The 20,947-nt window shown below is 39.6% G+C and overlaps 1 protein-coding gene across 1 annotated transcript; it reads right to left on the bottom strand.

The window, feature by feature from the left end:
* Positions 1-2,436: 2,436 nt before the first annotated feature.
* On the bottom strand, positions 2,437-19,784 carry LOC128515981 (zinc finger protein 239-like). The gene is made up of 3 exons (XM_053490278.1): positions 19,631-19,784; positions 19,458-19,546; positions 2,437-4,107 (listed from the first exon to the last, which is right to left on the bottom strand). Exons 2-3 carry the CDS (start codon positions 19,518-19,520, stop codon positions 3,142-3,144), a joined length of 1,029 nt encoding a protein of 342 aa, XP_053346253.1. The 5' UTR covers positions 19,521-19,546; positions 19,631-19,784; the 3' UTR covers positions 2,437-3,141.
* Positions 19,785-20,947: the final 1,163 nt, after the last annotated feature.

Raw genomic sequence — 20,947 nt, 5'->3', positions numbered from 1 at the left:
TAAGAGGCCCATAATATTTGACATTTTTACATGGAACCCGCACATTAGCTGAATAGATGGTGATGTGAACCCTTCCTGTCTATCAGGAACTGCTAAATGAAAACAGAGATGCGTTTCCAGGAAAAAATGCCAAGTGTTATTGAACAATAGCAACATAAATGCTGTAGGTGCTGTAGTGGGTTTACTCCCTTTTAGTTATGCTGTCATAGTTAGTCCTGCCAGAGTCTCTCTTCTCTTCTCTTCTATCTCTCCCTCTCTCCCTGTCGAGCTACACATGTCGCTCCTGAGAGAACGGTTCTGGCCATGGCTGATGCTGACAGCTGTTCTCTGAGGACTTGTGACTGCAGTTTCTCGATAGTTTAGGATTGGAATTTCCTACAGTTTTGTACCTGAGCCTCCAATAATGAACTGGACTCCATATTAACTTAAACACCTCTTCAGTTATGTTGAACCTCCAGCCTCCTAACACACAGTATGAGTGCAGATCAATCCCTGCTATTTGTTATCACCCAGATCAGGATTGTGTTTCCTGTTGAGTTTGGTTCCCCTCAAGGTTTTTTCCTATTACCATCTCAGGGAGTTTTTCCCTCTGCACTGTCGCCCTTGGCTTGTAATTTTGATGGGAGTGTCATAGCATGTAAGAGGTCAGATATTGCTTGTCCATGGGAAATTGGCGATCCGTCAGTGCACAAAAATCCTCTCTGCGCCCATATTGTTCCGAAAACATGTATTACCCCATATCCGTATGATGAATCAGTATATATGGTGCACCTTTTTCCTGCGCAGAGGTTACAAGCGGCTGTTAATGCTTTAATTTCCGCCAGTTGAGCAGAACATGGCTGAGGGATGAAAGCAGAGGAAACGACCTGATACGTTTTATTGTCTGCAGATAGGGACACTACAGCGTATTCAGCTTTATTTACACATTGGTCTCGAAAACATGATCCGTCTACAAAAAATACCTGCTCTGCTTCTTTTAGTGGTTGGTTTTCTAAATCAGGTCGGGCTTTAACAAATTTATTAGACTCCTCTGAGCAATCGTGAGGGGTTCCGTCTATTGGCAGCACCATTAAGCTAGCCGGGTTTACAGTCTTACATCGTTCAATGGTTAATTCAGACGCGGATAAAATGACATCCTACGCTGAGCGTCTAGCATTAGTTATCACAAACATTTGACTGGTTAGTAACGCGTGTATCGCATGAGTAGTATATAGTGTGGTTGGATGCCCCATGGTAATACTTGATGCTTTTTCATAAGCAAATGCAGCTGCTGCAAGACCCCGGTAACAGGGGGGCATCCCTTTTTCAATATTATCGAGGGCAGCACTATAATATGCGATGGGCTGTTTGCCCATTCTGTGTTGAGCTTGGGTTAGTACGGCAGTTAGTACGTATTCAATTATACGTTCTGACACGTATAATTGAAACGGTTTGGTATAATTAAGACTGGCTAGAGCAGGCGCTGTGGCCAACGATGTCTTAATACAGTTAAATGAAGCTAATGCTTCAGGTGTCCAGGTAAGAAGGGAGTTAGGTTTAGTTCGATCAGCAGCTTTAATTAGATCTCTCAATGGTTGCACTTGAGATGCAAAATCGCATATCCAGGGTCGGCTAAACCCTGCCATTCCCAAAAATAATATTTGTTTTACTGTTTGGGGCTGAGGTGCCTTTAGGATGACTTCAATGTGGGTCGATGAAATTTTCTTATTCGTTCTTTCTAACACTCGACCTAAATATTCGACTGTTTGTTTACAAAATTGTAGTTTGTCTTTGCTTACCTTATGTCCATTTTCTGCCAGCATAGTCAATACTTTTACTGTGTCCTTTTGACATTGTTCTTTTGTTGGACTGCAAATCAAAATGTCATCATCGTATGTTAACAGACGACTTGGTATCGAGAGCGTCGCTAAATCGTGTGCTAACACTTGGTTAAAGAGGGAAGGAGACTCCACATATCCTTGTGGTATGGATTTGTACGTATATTGTTGACCTTCGTAAGTGAATGCGAATAAGTACTGTGAGTCAGGATGTAGAGGAATGCTAAAAAAGGCGGAACATAAGTCGATAACTGAGTACCATTTAGTCCCCTCAGGGATATTTGACAATAATGTGTGTGGATTAGGAACTACCGGAGTGTCTGCAATGACTATATTGTTAATAGCTCTGAGGTCGTAAACTAATCTCCACTTTCCCTCTGCACTGTCGCTCTTGGCTTGCCCATCAGGGACAATCTGATAATTTTGATTCAAACACATTTTTTCACATTTCATACAAATTTCCATATTTTTCTTTAGATAAGGTAAAGCTGCTTTGCAACAATGACCATTGTTACAATGACATGACAGTCTGACAAAGATGATATGATTTTTTTTTTTACATTTTTACTAATTTTGCAAATATTTTAAACAAAATCTTTCACATTGTCATTATGGGGTATTGTTTTTTTTTATTTTGAGGAAAACAATGAATTTAATACATTTTGGAAAAAGGCTGTAATACAGCTTAATGGGGAAAAAGTGAGGCGCTGTGAATACTTTCCAGATGCACTGTATCTAGGTAGAAAGATGATAAGGTTGGAAATAATGGAGAGGAGGGCTAGAAGTTTGTTGGTGTGAGAAAAGAGAATAGAGTTAGATGGAGGCAAATGATTCAGATGAGCCCTAAAAGGGAACAGCCGAAAGACAAAGAAGACGACGACTGTGGGTGTTAAAAGTGACCAATTTAAGGTGCAGAGATAAATCACTGTCTCCACCACCAAGGTTGCAAAAGTTTAACATGACAATCGTGTGACTGTGAAGCAATGGTGAAAGAATAGTGCTCATTAGACCACAAGGATAGACGGTTATGTGTCTCCCTCTGAGATCCTGACTGGTCAGTTACCATAGAGATTTGCACTTGTTAAATACAAAATCATGAATTGCATGCTTAATTATTTTACATTTTGAAATCAAGAAAAGCATTTTTTTAGCATTTAGAAATCAAGAAAATAATCATAAATTCTGCTAAAATGTGGACAGAAAGCAACAGTTTCTCATGCCGTGACTCATTACTGACATAAGAAATTTCATGATTTTTAACTTAACTAATTCACAACAAGATCTAATGAATTCATCTTAGAGCACTTGTGCTTTCTAAATGATTTCAAATAAGTATAACTCCGCCCACAATGTCCACAGTGATATGGCTGCTGTCCTGCATGTCCCTGCTGGTGGTACTTGAAGTTACTGCAGTCACTAAAACTCTTCCCACACTGCTCACAGTGATCAGCCTCTCTCCTGTGTGAATGCGCTGGTGAGTTCGGAGATTACTGCCACAGGTAAAACTCTTCCCACACTGTTCACAGTGATACGGCCTCTCTCCTGTGTGAATGCGCTGGTGAATTCGGAGATAACTGTCACAGGTAAAATTCTTCCCACACTGTTCACAGTAATACGGCTTCTCTCCTGTGTGAATGCGCTGGTGTATTTGAAGATGATCGTCACGGGTAAAACTCTTCCCACACTGTTCACAGTGATACGGCCTCTCTCCTGTGTGAATGCGCTGGTGTATTTTTAGATTACCGTCACAGGTAAAACTCTTCCCACACTGTTCACAGTGATACGGCCTCTCTCCTGTGTGGATGCGCTGGTGAGTTTTAAGAGAACTATTTTTAGTAAAACACTTTCCACAATCTGCACATTGATACGGCCTCTCTCCTGTGTGAATGCGCTGGTGTACTTTTAGATGACCGTCACGGTAAAAACTCTTCCCACACAGTTCACAACGATACGGCCTCTCTCCTGTGTGAATGCGCTGGTGTATTTGAAGATCACGTTTACGGGTAAAACTTTTCCCACATTGTTTACAGTGATATGGCCTCTCTCCTGTGTGAATGCGCTGGTGAATTTTGAAAGAACTATTTTTAGTAAAACCCTTTCCACAATCTGCACAATGATATGGCTTCTCTCCTGTGTGAATGCGCTGGTGCCGCTTAAGAGTAGTCTGAGAAGTAAAACTCTTTCCACACTGTTCACAGTGATACAGCTTTTCTCCTGTGTGAATGCGCTGGTGTTTTTTGAGAGAACTATTTCGGGTAAAACCCTTCCCACAATTGGCGCAGTGGTACATCTGAAAAACATAAAAAAAAAAAGATGATTTTACATGATTAAATAAATGTACATGGTTTACCCAAATAAATTTCCTTTTCACCACATATTGTTAATCGAAACATCTTCTCTAATAGATACTATAACCTTATAAATTCACTGCACCATAAAGTTTCTCACCTGTAAGTATATACAAATATATACTAACTGGTCCCATAAAAAAGTCGAGGTTCAGCTTTAAATAAGCAAAATCTTGAATTGGATAGTGGCTACAGTGATTGATAATCTTACTGCTGCAACAAATCTTTTACCTAATTTTAACTAATTAATGTCGATGTCACCTTTATTTGCAAAGCACATTCAAATACAACACCATGATCAAAAGTGCTGTACGATGCTTTACAATGACTCTAAATATATGTAGAATCTGTCCCAGGTAGCATGTATTTGGCCTCAGTAAAAAGTGTGTTGCTGTACTGTGGGCAGCACCCTGGATTCCTTCTACAGTAGTTCCAATTTAACTGTGCCAACTTGGTTACTGTTAACAGGCAAACTTAATTGCTTCAATTTTTTTAAATAGACTACAACATATAAGAGAATTGATGGTGCCTTTACTTAGTAGGATTATATTTATAATTTTCCACCCACTAAGAATATGCGTTAAGAGCTATAAGAGCGTTCATGGATGACCTAACTGTCACCACCACATCTGTCATGGGCTGCAGATGGATTCTGCAAGGGCTGGAGAAGCTCATCACATGGGCAAGGATGAGCTTTAAGCCAGCAAAATCAAGATCTCTGGTGCTCAAGAAGGGGAAGGTGACAGATAGGTACAGCTTCTCGCTGGCTGGAACCACTATCCTGTCTATTACAAAACAGCCAGTCAAGAGCCTAGGGAAGCTCTTTGATAGCAGCCTCAAGGACACTGCATCCATTCAGAGAACCAGCAAGGAGCTGGGGGGCTGGTTGAGATGTGTTGACAGATCTGGCCTGCCAGGGAGATTCAAGGCTTGGATTTATCAACATTCCATCCTGCCCCGCATCCTGTGGCCGCTGCTAGTGTACGCAGTACCCATGACGACTGTAGAGGCCATGGAGAGAAAGATCAGCAGTTACTTGCGAAGATGGCTTGGCCTACCCCGAAGCCTGAGCAGCGCTGCCCTGTACGGCAGTAGTAACATCCTGCAGCTTCCGTTCAGTGGACTCACTGAAGAGTTCATGGTAACCAGGACTCGGGAAGCCCTGCAATACGGGGAATCCAGGGATGGAAAAGTGGCATTGGCTGGCATCCAGGTGAAGACAGGTCGGAAATGGAGGGCCGATGAGGCTCTGGAAGTGGCCGAGTCGCGACTGAGGCAGAAGGTACTTGCAATACAGGAATTGGATATTTTCCATCAACCAGGGTGGATAAAGCCCAAGGTAAACAGCGGCAGCGCCTCATTCAGGAGGAAGTGAGGGCAGGTGTGGAGGAAGAACGAGCCAGCAGGATGGCAAGAATGGGGCAACAAGGAGCATGGACTCAATGGGAGAATGTTCTTCAACGGAAGATCACCTGGCCCAACATTTGGAGAGCAGACTCCCTCAACATCAGGTTCCTAGTCCAAGCTGTTTATGATGTCCTACCAACTCCATCCACCCTCCATGTCTGGGGCAAAGCAGAGACACCATCCTGCACTCAGTGTCCAGGACGGGGGTCCCTGGAACACCTCCTCAGCAGCTGATGAGCTATCGCTGGCGCCACGACCAGGTGCTAAAGGCGGTTGCTGAGAGCATAGCCAAGGCCATTAATACCACCAAGGGCCACAGCAAGCCTAAGACCATCAGGTTTAACAGAGCTGGAGAGAAGCCCACCATCCCAGCAGGGGGCAGGTTAGGTCTCCTCACCACTGCCACGGACTGGCAGCTGGAAGTGGATCTGGGCAAACAGCTGAAGATCCCATCAAGGATAACATCTACACGGCTCCGACCAGATATGATCATTGTTTCTGATTCCACCAAGCAGTTAATCATTCTGGAACTCACAGTTCCCTGGGAAGAACGCATGGAGGAGGCAAATGAGAGGAAGCGTGCCAAGTACCAGGAGCTAGTGGAGGAGTGCAGGAGCCAAGGCTGGAAGACCTACTGTGAACCCCTGGAGGTGGGATGCCGAGGATTTGCAGGGCGGTCCCTCTGCAAAGTGCTCACCATGCTAGGCCTCACTAGTGAGGCAAAGAGGAAAGCCATTAGGTCTGCAACTGAAGCCGCAGAAAGAGCCACAAGATGGCTTTGGATTAGGAGGGCTGATCCGTGGATGAATGCTGCTGGGACACAGGCCGGAGTCTGATCAACTCTGGTTGGGTCGCCTGGGTGAGGGTGTCTGATGTTGAAAGACCCGAAACACCCAGTGACCCCAGGTTACATCACTGATGATGTGTCCAAGCGCATCAGCAAGATGTATCTTTCACCTGCTGTTCTAATTTATACCAAACTCAATAGGATGTAAATGATCCGCTGTGGTTAACCCCGATAAACAAACAGTCACTGGATATACTGTTAATATATTACACCAACAGAGTTCTTTGGATATAAAGATATACTTTGGATATCTTAATACAATCTTAATATAATTTAATTAATTAATTTAATCTTAATCTTAATATAAGTTAAGGATACCTTAACATATAATATGAACAATTTTATATCCACATACTCAGTACGTAACACATTAACTACAGTAGTCTTAATAAATAAAATAAAATAAGTCTAAATTAAATAACAATAATGGTGCAGGCCTAAAGTGTGGTTTGGGATTGTGAAGGCCTAAAACCGTGAGGCCGCTTTACCTGCCAAGTGAGCAACAAAATAAAATGCACATGCTAAGAGGGTTCTCATGTCAGTTGTCCATGAAATCTCAGATGAGAGACTGTGAACGAGGTAGTTAGAGAAGAGCCCAGACGAAGCGCGATGGGAGACATGACAGAAGAGAACTCAGTAACAGCTAGTAACCATTACATTACATTTGACATTTAGCAGACGCTCTTATCCAGAGCGACTTACATGTTTTTATCTCATTACACATCTGAGCAGTTGAGGATTAAGGGCCTTGCTCAAGGGCTCAACAGTGGTTGTGGGGTTTGAACCTGGGATCTATGTTTAACCACTGAGCTACCCCTGGCCCCCAGTAACCAGCAGCAACTGGAGACTAGCATTCAGAAGAGACCAGCGGCCCTGCAGCGCGATGATTGCGCAGGAAACCCACACCAAAATCCAAGAAAAAAAAACTGTTCATTCCTCTACCAACATGCAAGACAGCCGTCAGTCCTTGTAGATTCAAACCTCTTAACACTTAAGCTGATTTCATCAACACAGAGTATTTTACACAATCACCACACTAACCATGAGTAACAACATACACTGCTATCACCTCTACAGTCAATATCAGTAGCATTAGCATGTGACCATGTGTGTGTGCCTAAAACATATTTTATTTTGTTTTTCTACGTGGGCGTGTACAGCGCGCGTGTACTGTTTCTTGTAACACATGTGTGTGCGCATGTGTAAAGCAAAAGAAAGTCTCATTAAAGGTCAAAAATCCATTTTCTCCTTCTCTGTCATTAAGTGTGTGCATTATGTGCGCACGCGCGTAATGTGACACCATGCCGGTTTACACACACACTCTCGCCTTTACTGTGTGTGTGTGTGTGTGTGTGTGTGTGTGAGAAGCACCCCCTCTCAGCTTCACACACATGAACACATACAAACACTTTATATTTTGTGTTAATTATTTTTATGCATAAATTATTTTGGGCTGTGAAACGAATAATTTGATTTTCTATTATTTCCTATGAAAAAATTCAATTTGGTTTACGATTGTTTTGGAATACCTGCTTCCGGAATGAATTATGCCCATAATCCAAGGTTACACTGTATATATTGTTACGGCGTGCACCTGTGATGGGTGTGTGCCCAAATCAATATCGCTCCTCGCTTACTCCAAAGCTCCGGGCGCTAGGGCTGCAACAACTAATCGATAAATTACTGTTTTAAGAACTTTTTTTTTTTTTTTTTTTTAAGATTATTAATTTTTTTTTTTATTACCTTTATTCTTTATTATCTTTCTTAGTTAACAACTGTGAGCACCTGTAACCGAGCATAAGCAATTTCCCTCTGGGATTAATAAAGTTATTTGAATCCTGAATCTTGAATCTAAAATCGATAATTATCGATAATAAAATTAGTTGTCAACGAATGCCGTTATCGATTAGTTGGGCTGCTCACGTCACTGAGGAGTGCGACCACAAGATGCACAAATACACACAGATACACAGCCGCTCGCGCAATGGAGGTTACAGGAGCGTCTGCAGGAAAAAGCGCGCGCCCCGAGTCCTCCAAGGTATAGGAGTGATTTACATTAAACGCCTCTAAGAAGACGGTAACCTGCACGCTATGCAAGACCAAGCTTTCATGGCATGTCATGCACGATCACTTAAACGGAAAACGTGTTGGTGTTACAGATGGCAAAACGTCAGCAGGGTTGGTAAAAACTGCATCTCCATCGTGTAAAAGTTGTATAGTTTTAGTGCTTTTGTTTAAACTGTTTGCTAACTTCGGGACAGTCGCGCTAGATCTGTTCACGTGCTACTCACTAGGATCACATTGCGCAATCAGCTCATGAGCAATAGTGATTAGTTAAATGGCGCTATTTTAGATTAGTTTAATTTACACAGTGTGAATAACAGTAGAATATTACATTTAATGATTGTTGTGGTTTCCAGCGAATGCAAATAACAGTATATTTGTGACTATTAGCTTTATGCATTTCTACAGTTTTTTTTTATTTTTTTTTTTATAGTCCACTACAAAGTTAACTTGTAATTTACTGTGGTTTTACTTATACATACATATTTTAATATACAAAATTACATTATTTTAGCAGTTTATATCTTATTAACTGAATATATCAGTGTATTTTTTTTTTACTTACACACACAGTATATATTGTGTATATAATATATACAGTATATATATATATATATATATATATATATATATATATATATATATTATTATACTGTATATATTATATACTACATTTTATTTAAGGTTTAAAATGTCAAAAATAAAGATTATTAAACTCTATATGTGGCTTTTGCATTTTAAAAAGTTTCTTTTTATGCATATATAATACCCTGATTTATGTTTTTTTAAATAGTTATAAGCAAAATATCAAATAAAAGAAGTGGTTAGGTTTTATCCGATTAATCGAAAACAATCGCTCAACTAATCGATTATCAAAATAATAGTTAGTTGCAGCCCTACCGGGCGCACAATCCAGTGTCGTCTTGTGCCAGTCCCAAGTCCGGATACATGCAGAGGGTTTTGGCAAGAAGGGCATCCGATGTAAAACATTTGCCAAATCACATAATGCGAATTATTAACAGGACTTTCATACTGGACCAGAGAGGAGGAAGGCGTGTTCATAGGCAGAGAGAGAAGAGGAAAGGCGAGAGTTTAGCAGTGACAGTAAGGACAGTAGGGAATTTTGGAACTATGACAGAGAAGGCAAGAGATTTGGTTGACACGATGCAGAGAAGGAAGGAGGGGCACTGGTGGCACTGGTTGCCTGCCATGCGGAAGCCCCGGGTTTGATTCCCAGCCAGTGCCCAAACCCCAGCCATTGGATGCAGTGCCGGTCCCAAGCCCGGATAAAATGGGAGGGTTGCGTCAGGAAGGGCATCCTGCGTAAAACTTGTGCCAAGTTGTAGTGCGGACTGGGTATTTCTCTGTGGTGACCCCTTGCCGGGAGCAGCCGAAAGACCAACAACATGCAGAGAAGAAAGGTGAATATACTGTGTGTCCAGGAGACCAGGTGGAAAGGTAGCAAGACTAGAAGCTTATATTATAACTATGTTAAATCTGCTTTATAATAGTGCAGTTAGATTCCCATTCTTTATGACAGGTTTATATCTAGACCTGACTCTAAATAGGACTATGAGGGTGATACTTTTTTATTTACGTTTTTGTTTGTGTTATATTTTTATACTAGTATGTGGTTTATAAAAAGGAATCTCCACTTTAATGATCCACTTATATTATGATGTGGGATGTGGTGGGCTGCTGGATCCAGCCTCGCTGTCCCTGACAGTAATGTTAGAGCCGTCAGAGCGGAACTGTAATTTTTCTTCACACCAAAGGCAGAATTTGTTCATTTGAAGCATTTCACAGCATTTACCTCTAAAGCTTTTTCTTATTTTCGTGTAACTTTCAGCTCCGCCTTTTCTTCTTCCTCATTTTCATTCATTAAAATTATTATTAATTTGCTCAAAGAAATTCACTGCATCGAGAAAGGATCAATATCTCTAAGTAAAGGTGTCTAATTTATATTGAGGAAGTTAAATACATGCGCGGTAACAAACACACTGTTGGCTTCTCCGCTTTATTTTTAAATGTTGCTCGCGGCAGCGTAACAGCCTGTTAATTCATGTACTGATGAGAAGGACAAACTGCTCGATGCCCGTTCTTTTATTTGCTGCATTGTCTGGTTATAGTACAACCTTTCGGGTGGATCCTGCACTTAAATCCAACCAAAAACTACTGAAAAGAAAACAAAACCCAGGCTCTATATCACAGCTTACATCTAGCACTCACGTTCACACACACCGGACCTCATTACCCACAATGCATCTCCCGCACTGGACTACACTTCTGTAAACAGCTGTCGTAAATCAACCTCTCTCTCCCGCAACAACACGCTCTTTGTCGGTGTCTGTGCGATTGACGCACTCATCATATAATTAGAAAATAGATGCAATATTATGGTTTCCGTCATTTTTTATATATTTGCGTACCGACTGTTCTTCACTCTCACACAACTGGCACGGTGTCAAACTACGCTCGTGCACACACAACACACACTCGGCAGCGCAGGAGAGAGAAAAACACACACTGTGTGCATAAACGAAAACACTTATATGATGTCAGGATTTATTTTTTTACCTTTATTAAGGTAACGTGCAGGTTAATGTTTTATTTTTACTGTTATTTTATTGTTAATGTTGTGTTAATAATTCTTATGTATTAATTTTTGGGGGCTGTGGAACAAATTATTTTAATTTCTATTATTTCTTATGGGAAAATGTGCTTTGAGTTATGAGTGTTTTGGAATACGAGCCCGCTTCCTGAACAAATTATGCTCGTAATCCGAGGTTCCACTGTATTATTTAGGTCTCACTTCTCACACTCTGGTGTGTTTGAAGAGTACATTTTTGGGTAAAACTCTTCCTACACTTCGTCTTTTAAACCTAACAATAATCTTGTAAATAAAATTTTCCACCTTAAATGGATGAAGTACCCTGAATTTTGGAGTGGAATGAAGTGGATAAATTAAATGATAATACATAGATCACCAAATATACACTACCACCCCCCTCCCCTTGAAAAAGAAGAAAAGGGGGTGAAGATTTAAATGAGCAAATACTTAAAAGGGTCATACGGTCCTACATGCACTTTTTCAAGCTGTTGGGACTGAAATATATATATCACTCTACAATGATAAAGAGCCGCCCAGTGATTTTCTTTTCATTTATTAAAATAAGATGCCACATCTCAAATGCCTGTCGATGTGACGCCACACCGACAGAGGTCGCTCCTACTATAGTTGATTGACACTAGTGTTTTAGCAAAGACCCGCCCCGAATGAGAAGAAGCTGTCGGCCATTGTTTTTCGATGCTGGAGCAAAATGTTGCCTAAGCGAGTGTGGTGTACAGTTGTTGGGTGTAATAGCGAACACAGCAGTCGTCATTCACTACCGACATCTGAGCTGCTGAGGACGCAGTGGCTGAATTTTGTTTTTGAAGCTAACGTCCCCGCCGATCTACCTAAATGCGTTCATGTTTGTGCTGATCATTTTTCACCAGACTGCTTTATAAACGCGGGTCAATATAAAGCAGGTTTTGCTAGGAAGCTGCTCCTAAAAAAATTTATCTGTACTAACGCTTCGTGTTCCTGCTTCACCTTCACCAGGTTTGGTAAGTGTAATTTCTTTTTTTTATGAATCTTTGCAGATCGCCTTTTCTAAGTTAACTTACACTCTCATAAAACATGGTTATGTCGTCTTCTCTATGTACATCCGTCTCTATATAATTCCTAATCGCATGTTTATAATAAACAATGCATTACTGTGATTGTCTAGTTGCAAACTGGGTACATAATCGGAAAACTATATTATGCTTACCTTTGTAACACTGGTTTACAACGTTGTTTGTCTATGATTAGAAAGTCATGTAAACACATCAGTAAACACATCGCGTTCGTATTTCTCTCAATACGCTACTTACCCTGTGTTAGCTTCTCCGCTTTTTTTTTTGTTGCTCGCGGCAGCGTAACAGCCCGTTAATTCATGCCCATGCAGTGATGAGAAAGACGAGTCAATATATGTCCATTCTTTTAATTTCTGCATTGTTAGGCGATATTACAAACTTCCGGGTGGGTTCCGTACTTGAATCAAACCAAAAACTATTTAAGAACACAGGCTCAAGCTCTATATTTCAGCTCATCTCACATTTTCGCGTTTTCGCACTTTGGACTGCATTACCCACAAAGCATTGCTCGCACTGGACTACACTCCCGTGGCTAAACCCATGGCTACACCCCACGTGTGTTGTGAAGACACTCTGGGGGGGCGGGCTCAGCAGAGATTATAAGCATTTAAAAGAGCATGTACTAAAACAGGTTGCTGAGAACAGAGCTAGTTTTTACCAGGTAAAAGTAGTGTTTTTTTTACACAACCATTGAGAATTTTTAATTAAAGTATATTACAAACTTTTCATTAGGATCCTAAAGAATCATATTAACATTGAATGAAAAATAGGACTGGATGACCCCTTTAAGAACCTTTGATTGGATAGCAGCTGCAGTGATTAATACTCTCATTGCTGCAACTGTTTTTTGGGGGGTACATCTTCTGTCTTGGTGGCCAGTTTACAATTGCTCCCTGTAATGGCCTCCCACAGTCCAAAGACATGCAGAGTAGACTAATTGGCATTCCCAAATTTCTCTCATTTGATGAATTGGCACCCCATCAAGGATCTGGGATCATTATACTGTACAGGGTTTCTGCAGGTTTCATAATGTCAAATTTAAGACTTTTTAAGACCTTTTTAAGACCAATATAAATTAAATTTAAGACCTATATCACAGCATCAAAAACACAAGAAAATGCAGAATCACATACATTTATCTTTCCCGCACCTAAATGCTTTAGCGATGTCGGAGTCCGGAAACATTGTCTGAAACAAAATTACTGATTTCCTCATTCGCACTATAGGACTGGTGTCTAGTCACGACAAGGGGGACCCAGGGCACTTCTGCTCTTAGCGTTGGCTCTGATCCAAAACCACCGGGGTTGCGGAGCTGCAGTGTCGGCCTTGTCTAACGTTAGGGAGCGTGGAGCCACCAGATACTTGGCGGAATTGGCTGATGGCTGTTGTTTGCTGGAGACCCTTCACAGCAGTCAGATGTTTCTCACTTTTTGCATGAGACACTAGGGCTCGTACACCTAATGTTCCCAGTTTAATTATTTCTTGCATAATAAACAGTATGCTTCAAATGCATTGTTAGCAACTGGCCTTAACCAATCCTTACAGCGGTGTGAAAAACTATTTGCCCCTTCCTGATTTCTTTTTCTTTTGCATGTTTGTCACACTTAAATGTTTCTGCTCATCAAAAACCGTTAACTATTAGTCAAAGATAACATAATTGAACACAAAATGCAGTTTTTAAATGAAGGTTTACGCTATTAAGGGAGAAAAAAAAAATCCAAATCTACATGGCCCTGTGTGAAAAAGTGATTGCCCCTCTTGTTAAAAAATAACTTAACTGTGGTTTATCACACCTGAGTTCAATTTCTGTAGTCACCCCCAGGCCTGATTACTGCCACACCTGTTTCAATCAAGAAATCACTTAAATAGGAGCTACCTGACACAGAGAAGTAGACCAAAAGCACCTCAAAAGCTAGACATCATGCCAAGATCCAAAGAAATTTAGGAACAAATGAGAACAAAAGTAATTGAGATCTATCAGTCTGGTAAAGGTTATAAAGCCATTTCTAAAGCTTTGGGACTCCAGCGAACCACAGTGAGAGCCATTATCCACAAATGGCAAAAACATGGAACAGTGGTGAACCTTCCCAGGAGTGGCCGGCCGACCAAAATTACCCCAAGAGCGCAGAGACAACTCATCCGAGAGGCCACAAAAGACCCCAGGACAACATCTAAAGAACTGCAGGCCTCACTTGCCTCAATTAAGGTCAGTGTTCACGACTCCACCATGAGAAAGAGACTGGGCAAAAACGGCCTGCATGGCAGATTTCCAAGGCGCAAACCACTTTTAAGCAAAAAGAACATTAAGGCTCGTCTCAATTTTGCTAAAAAACATCTCAATGATTGCCAAGACTTTTGGGAAAATACCTTGTGGACCGACGAGACAAAAGTTGAACTTTTTGGAAGGTGCGTGTCCCGTTACATCTGGCGTAAAAGTAACAGCATTTCAGAAAAAGAACATCATACCAACAGTAAAATATGGTGGTGGTAGTGTGATGGTCTGGGGTTGTTTTGCTGCTTCAGGACCAGGAAGGCTTGCTGTGATAGATGGAACCATGAATTCTACTGTCTACCAAAAAAATCCTAAAGGAGAATGTCCGGCCATCTGTTCGTCAACTCAAGCTGAAGCGATCTTGGGTGCTGCAGCAGGACAATGACCCAAAACACACCAGCAAATCCACCTCTCGGTTCATGCTAGAAAACCCTCAAATAAAGCTGAATTACAACAATTCTGCAAAGATGAGTGGGCCAAAATTACTCCAGAGTGCTGTAAAGACTCGTTGCAAGTTATCGCAAACGCTTGATTGCAGTTATTGCTGCTAAGGGTGGCCCAACCAGTTATTAGGTTCAGGGGGCAATTACTTTTTCACACAGGGCCATGTAGGTTTGGATTTTTTTTTCTCCCTAAATAATAAAAACCATCATTTAAAAACTGCATTTTGTGTTTACTTGTGTTATCTTTGACTAATAGTTAAATGTGTTTGATGATGAGAAACATTTAAGTGTGACAAACATGCAAAAGATTAAGAAATCAGGAAGGGGGCAAATAGTTTTTCACACCACTGTATATAAATTTTTTTTCAAGCCACGTATCGCTAAACCTGCACTTCCCCATAGTTAAAACGTAAACTCGGTTTTACGTCTGTGGTAACATACAATCCGAGAGAGACTCACGCCAATAACAGAAAGCTGATTGGCTGTTGCAGGAAGAATTAATGCATATTTTCCCACCCATTTATCGTAAAAAACTCTCCAAATCAACTTTTAAATTTTTTTTTAACGTGACATTATTATTATTATTATTATTTTTTTTTTTGTGATAATCTGTCTGTGCGCTGCTCTCGCTTTCTGCTCTCTTCAATGCACGCATGACTGCACATCTGAACGTATCGGTTGGCGTAGCAACCCATAGCGCCGTAGGACTCAAATGGCTCTACTGAGCTGACCTTCACGTGCCCGATATACATATTTTTTTTCCTTAGAAAAAAGCGTTTGCTATACAAATTTTATACTAAGTCAAAAGGCTTCGTAGTCTGGAGGGACGCATCTCGCGGTCCGGACTCGGACCGGGGTCCGCCAGTTCGCGACCGCTGGACTAGTGAAACAAAAAACTACAACACCGCGGAATCAACCAAGCAACAACAAAAACAGAAATAGAATTAAAATGAGCTTTACATGGACATCGGAAAAATAAGACCTCTGAAAAAATATTTAAGACCTAGAACAACGAATTTAAGACTTTTTAAGGCCTAAAAATTCGTTTTTTAAATTTTAGACTTTTTAAAGCATGTAAACCCTTTTTTTGCATGAACTGGTCATAAAATGTGCACTGATCTTCTATCTAAGTCACAACAATAGAAACACACAGTCTGTTTAAAAGAATACAAACATTATATGTTTTCATTGAACATACCATGTAAACATTCACAGTACAAGTGTGGAAAAAAGTATGTTAACCCCTAGCCTAATGACTTCTCCAAGAGCTAATTGGAGCCAGGAGTAACCCAACCTTGAGTTCAAGCAGTGTGATGATATTAGATGTGTTGATGAAAGCTGTCCTGTCCTTTAAAAACAAACACCAGTTTTGGGTTTACTGGTTTCAAGAAGCACTGCCTGATGTGAACCATGCCTCGCGTAAAAAAAGCTCTCAGAAGACCTGTGATCAAGAATTGTTGACTTGCATGAAGCTGGAAAGGGGTACAAAAGTATCTCCAAAAGCCTTCATGTTCATGTTTCCTCGGTAAGACAGACTGTCTACAAATGGAGAAAGTTCAGCACTGTTGCTACTCTCCCTAAGTGTGGTTGTCCTGTAAAGATGACTGCAAGAGCACAGCGCAGAATGCTTAATGGGGTAAAAAAAGAATCCTATAGTGTCAGCTAAAGACGTACAGAAATCTCTGGCACATGCTAACATATTTGTTGACACATCTACAATAAGGGAAACATTAAACAAGAATGGATTATGTTACGCCCCGTCTAGGGTGAAGGCGCAACATGAAAGAGTGCAAGGACGCCGAGGAGTTCAAAAGCAAATAAGCAATAGTTTAAAAAAAAAACAATTTTTTTTTTTTTTACAAATGGAAGTGGTGGAATTGACTTCAGGAGCCGACCTGGCCAAAATAACAAACAAAGCAACTAATATTAAACCATCTAAATTCCCTATTTACAAAAGAAAAGGAAAGGAAATAACTTCCCTAACTCCCTGTACATAAAACAATTAACAAAAGGTTTCAACAAAAATGGCGTTGGTCTTCCTACCTCCCCAAGATTACGATATACAGTATTTACAATCAGCAACCTAGTCGAAACAGGGCAATCCAAAATTTAAAGTCAAACAGGCCGTAGTCAAAGTTACAAATAGTTGGCAAAAACACGAACAGGTACCAAATACTCAAAATGAACCCACACCGAATCTCAGTCTTAACACTCAAAATAAACCCAAACAGAATCTCAGTCTTACTAACACAATGTACTATGTAACAGAGCAATGAGGAGTTTAACACAGCAAATGAGCACAAAAGCTGAAGCAGGAAGTGATGGTGGGATCTTTATAGGCAGCAGGAAGTCACCTGATCAAGCAGGGCGGGGCACAAGTTAGAGGGCAGGAACCAATCAAACATCACCCTGCACAGAAACACACATACTGTACAGCACTTCCCAAAAAAAAAAAAAAAAAAAACAGAAGAAAGACAAATACATATAAGGGATGTAACAAGATGTAACAAGTACATGGGAGGACACCAGGAAGGACGCCATTGCTGTCTAAAAAAAAATTGCAGCAGGTTTGAAGTTGAAGAGCACCTGGATGTTCCACAACAATACTGGCAAAATGTTGCCAGTATGAAACCTAAATTTTGTTGCGTGGAAAAAAAAAAAAAACACAACATTATGTGTGGGGGAAAAAAGGCACAGCACACCAACATCAACACCTAATCCCCCACTGTAAAACATGGTGGAGAGCGTATCATGGACCTGGACGGATTGTTGCCAATGATGGAAAAATTTATTCCAAAGTTAATCAAGACATTTTGCAGGAAAAAGTAAGACCATCTGTCCGCCAACTGAAGCACCGCAGAGGATGGGTGATGCAACAGGACAATGACCCAAAGCAGACAAGTAGTTCAACAAAAGAATGGCTTCAACAGAACAAAATACGCCTTCTGGAGTGGCCCAGTCAGAGTCCTGACCTCAACCTGATTGAAATGCTGTCTGGTGTGAATCGCTCTCTTGCCACAACACTCCTAACAATAATGCTATACTGATTTTTTTGAAGAGGAGTGGTCCAAAATTACTCCAGATCGTTGTGCAGGTCTGATCTGCAAGTACAGGAAACGTTTGGTTGAAGTTATTGCTGCCAAAGGAGCATCAATCAGTTATTAAGTCCAAAGGTTCACATATTTTTTCCACCCTGCACTGTAAATGTTTCCATGTTATGTTCAATAAAAACGTATATTGTTTGTGTTATTGCATTATTATTGTGTTGTGCATTATTTTAAGCAGACTGTGTTTTTATATTGTTGTGACTTTCAGACAATTCAGTCATTGTTTGTAAAGTTCAGAGCACATTTTATGACCAATTCATGCAAAACTCCACAGAATCCCAAAGAGTTCACATACTTTTTTTGTAACTGTATATCAGTTCTGTGTTCAAAACAATCTTACAGATTTGTTTATTATTTATTTTTAATTTATTTATTATTTATTTATTATTTATTTATTATTTGTTCTATTTTGTTCTGCTAGAGTTTGAATTTGTATTTTCCTATATGTGACATAAGTTTAAATGTTGCATATGAATCTGATATATTTACATCAGCCACATTATGAAAGCCCAGTCTGTGCTCTGTGTAAATAAGTTAAATGTATTAGATACTATATAGATCAATTGATGTTTTTATGATCTTGTTAAATGTCATTTGCAAAGTAAACCAGGTTGAGTTTAAACGTCATGTCTGGTCAATTTTGACCAATAAATGTTTAATTAAAAGGGTAATGTGTGTATTGTTTTTATGTTTATAATTTAATGTCAGATACTTTAACCTAAAATATTTAGTAAATGTAGCATTTGTTTGTTAAATAATAGTCTAGTTTTCATTTTTTTCCTACCTTGCATTTCAATTAAATCTACTCAATGCACTAAATGTAGTTATTCAGGTCTACTTAATTTTTTACTGACTTTTACACAATTCATGAAGTATATTTTACATGATTTTACAACTTTTATATTTTTAATATTATAATATTATGATAATTATTATAATCTTAATTGTAAAAAGGTTCACCAATAAAAATTGAGTACAAGACAGATTTAGTTTTTTAGATTGTACATTCCTACATGTTTTCCCAATAGCTGTGTCCTACTACGAGCCCCCCTCCCCCCTTGAGCATACAACAGATGGGGCTAGGTTCAGCTTACTTAACCATTTTCAGTTACATTCCACTACACACACATTAAACACAATAGTTCATACATGTACACCATATATGGCACATTCCTGTGTATACACATCAGACACACTAGGTAATAGGTTTCTTTGTATGGGGTGTAGTGTTAACTTGGTAGTGTTAACCAAGGACCCAACAATACTCAATGGTAATCTGATGGTGGGACTCAAACCCCCAACCCTTCAATCAGCAACTCAGAGCCTCAACAACCTGAGCCACCACACACAGTTATACACTAACTTTATTAAATCTTAAGGGCTCATAAAGAGTGTTGTACTCAGTAAACAATAAATAAAGTCTATGTGTGTAATAAAATAAAGAGAAATAAGACAGATGAGTAAACTTTACCTTTGATCCAGTATCAGCAGGAGTGTGTGAAGATTTTCCTAAAGAGCTCCTTCTGGGTTTCATTCTAAGAGCTGTAAAGAATCAGGAGACTGGAGGAAAAACAGATTGATGAGTCCAGAACTGCAGTAACTGTTAACTGAGAAGCTCAGGTGGGAATTTTCCCAATTACTCACTTTTAGTGATGTTCTGGAGAGTATCAGAGCTTCAAAACTGTGTGGACAAAGAAGCGCTTCTTAACTCCAAACTCCAAGTCCTAGCAGGTTTTTTTTCTCTTCCTTTTGAGTCTATTGTTGGTTGACAGTCAGTTTAAAGGTGCATTACCACCATCTACTGGGCTGGAGTGTGGAGCAGACCATTGCTAAGTCAGTAAACAAATAATTTAACATTTGCAAAATTATTTAAATTTTGAAAATTCTCCAAAAATCTAAATATTATTAAGTCACCAAAAAAGAAAATTATTAGAACCAATCTTGAAAAAGCTTCTAAAAAAAAAAACTTGGTTCATATTAATTTTTTTTATTTCATTTAATTCCTAATATTACATCATCACAACCATCATCTTTTTTTTTTCATAGCATACTTTCCATAGCTATAAAACATTTAGTTATCTTTATTTAGGTTTATTAGAGTAGAAGACCTAGAGGAACTGGCTTGGAGGACAATTGTTATAATAATAAATTTACTTCAGACTACACTGAAAAAAAATGACTTTTTGTTGTGGTAAAATATATTAAATTAACCATCATAATTTTTACATTGTAAAAATAAATTTCGAGGAGAACTAGAATTTTCTAAGTAAAAGTTTAAATACCTACACATTTAATTCGTGTAATAAATTAACTAAGTGGAAAGAGTTAAATATTATTATGTATTTACTTGTAACATTTACATGTTTTATAGTCACTGCACATAAACCTAATAATATTAAGTAAATTTTACTTTTTAAGTTTAATTTAAATTTTAAATTAAACCGCGCATGCGTGTTTGGAGACGCTGTACCCGCGCTGTGGATCAGTCGGTTGGGGATCATCACGGAGGTACTACACGGCGTGGCTGGAGCTGGAGTTTGGCGTGTTTGAGGTAAGTTTACCTTTCTGTTTTGGATGTGATTCTCACTTTCATGACCCCCAATTAATGTTCATCTTAATCTCAGGACGTACAATTAGCAATATTTCAGTTTTTAATATTGTGGAGATTCACAAAACACCGTTTTTCGTGTAAAAACCTGAACCTACGGAGCCCCACAGGGGTCCTGTGGTAAAATAAATAAATAAATAAATAAAATAATAACGAACCGAGCGCGTGGTTTAATAGAACGAGATGCGTGTTTCTTACCCTCACCTCTCGTGTTCAGAGAAAGGCTCGCCAGTGAGATGACCTTTCTGAACAAACTGAGTCAGGTGTGTTAAAGCATTAAATGGTAAAAGAGCATTAGCAATAAACGGTTTTTTCCCTTGTGACTCATCTCCAGGTCAAGACCTTGTGATATC

Source organism: Clarias gariepinus, chromosome 28 (assembly GCF_024256425.1).
Source record: "Clarias gariepinus isolate MV-2021 ecotype Netherlands chromosome 28, CGAR_prim_01v2, whole genome shotgun sequence".
NCBI lineage: Eukaryota > Metazoa > Chordata > Actinopteri > Siluriformes > Clariidae > Clarias > Clarias gariepinus.
The sequence above is the reverse complement of the archived record's forward strand: the minus strand, read 5'-3'. Positions and strand labels throughout refer to the sequence as shown.

Excerpts from the sequence above, each read along its gene's own strand:
- LOC128515981 (XM_053490278.1), bottom strand. The coding sequence starts at position 19,520 with ATGAAACCCAGAAGGAGCTCTTTAGGAAAATCTTCACACACTCCTGCT. Across the intron at positions 4,108-19,457 it reads CTGCTGATACTGGATCAAAG|ATGTACCACTGCGCCAATTG; the intron begins GTAAAGTTTACT and ends TATGTTTTTCAG.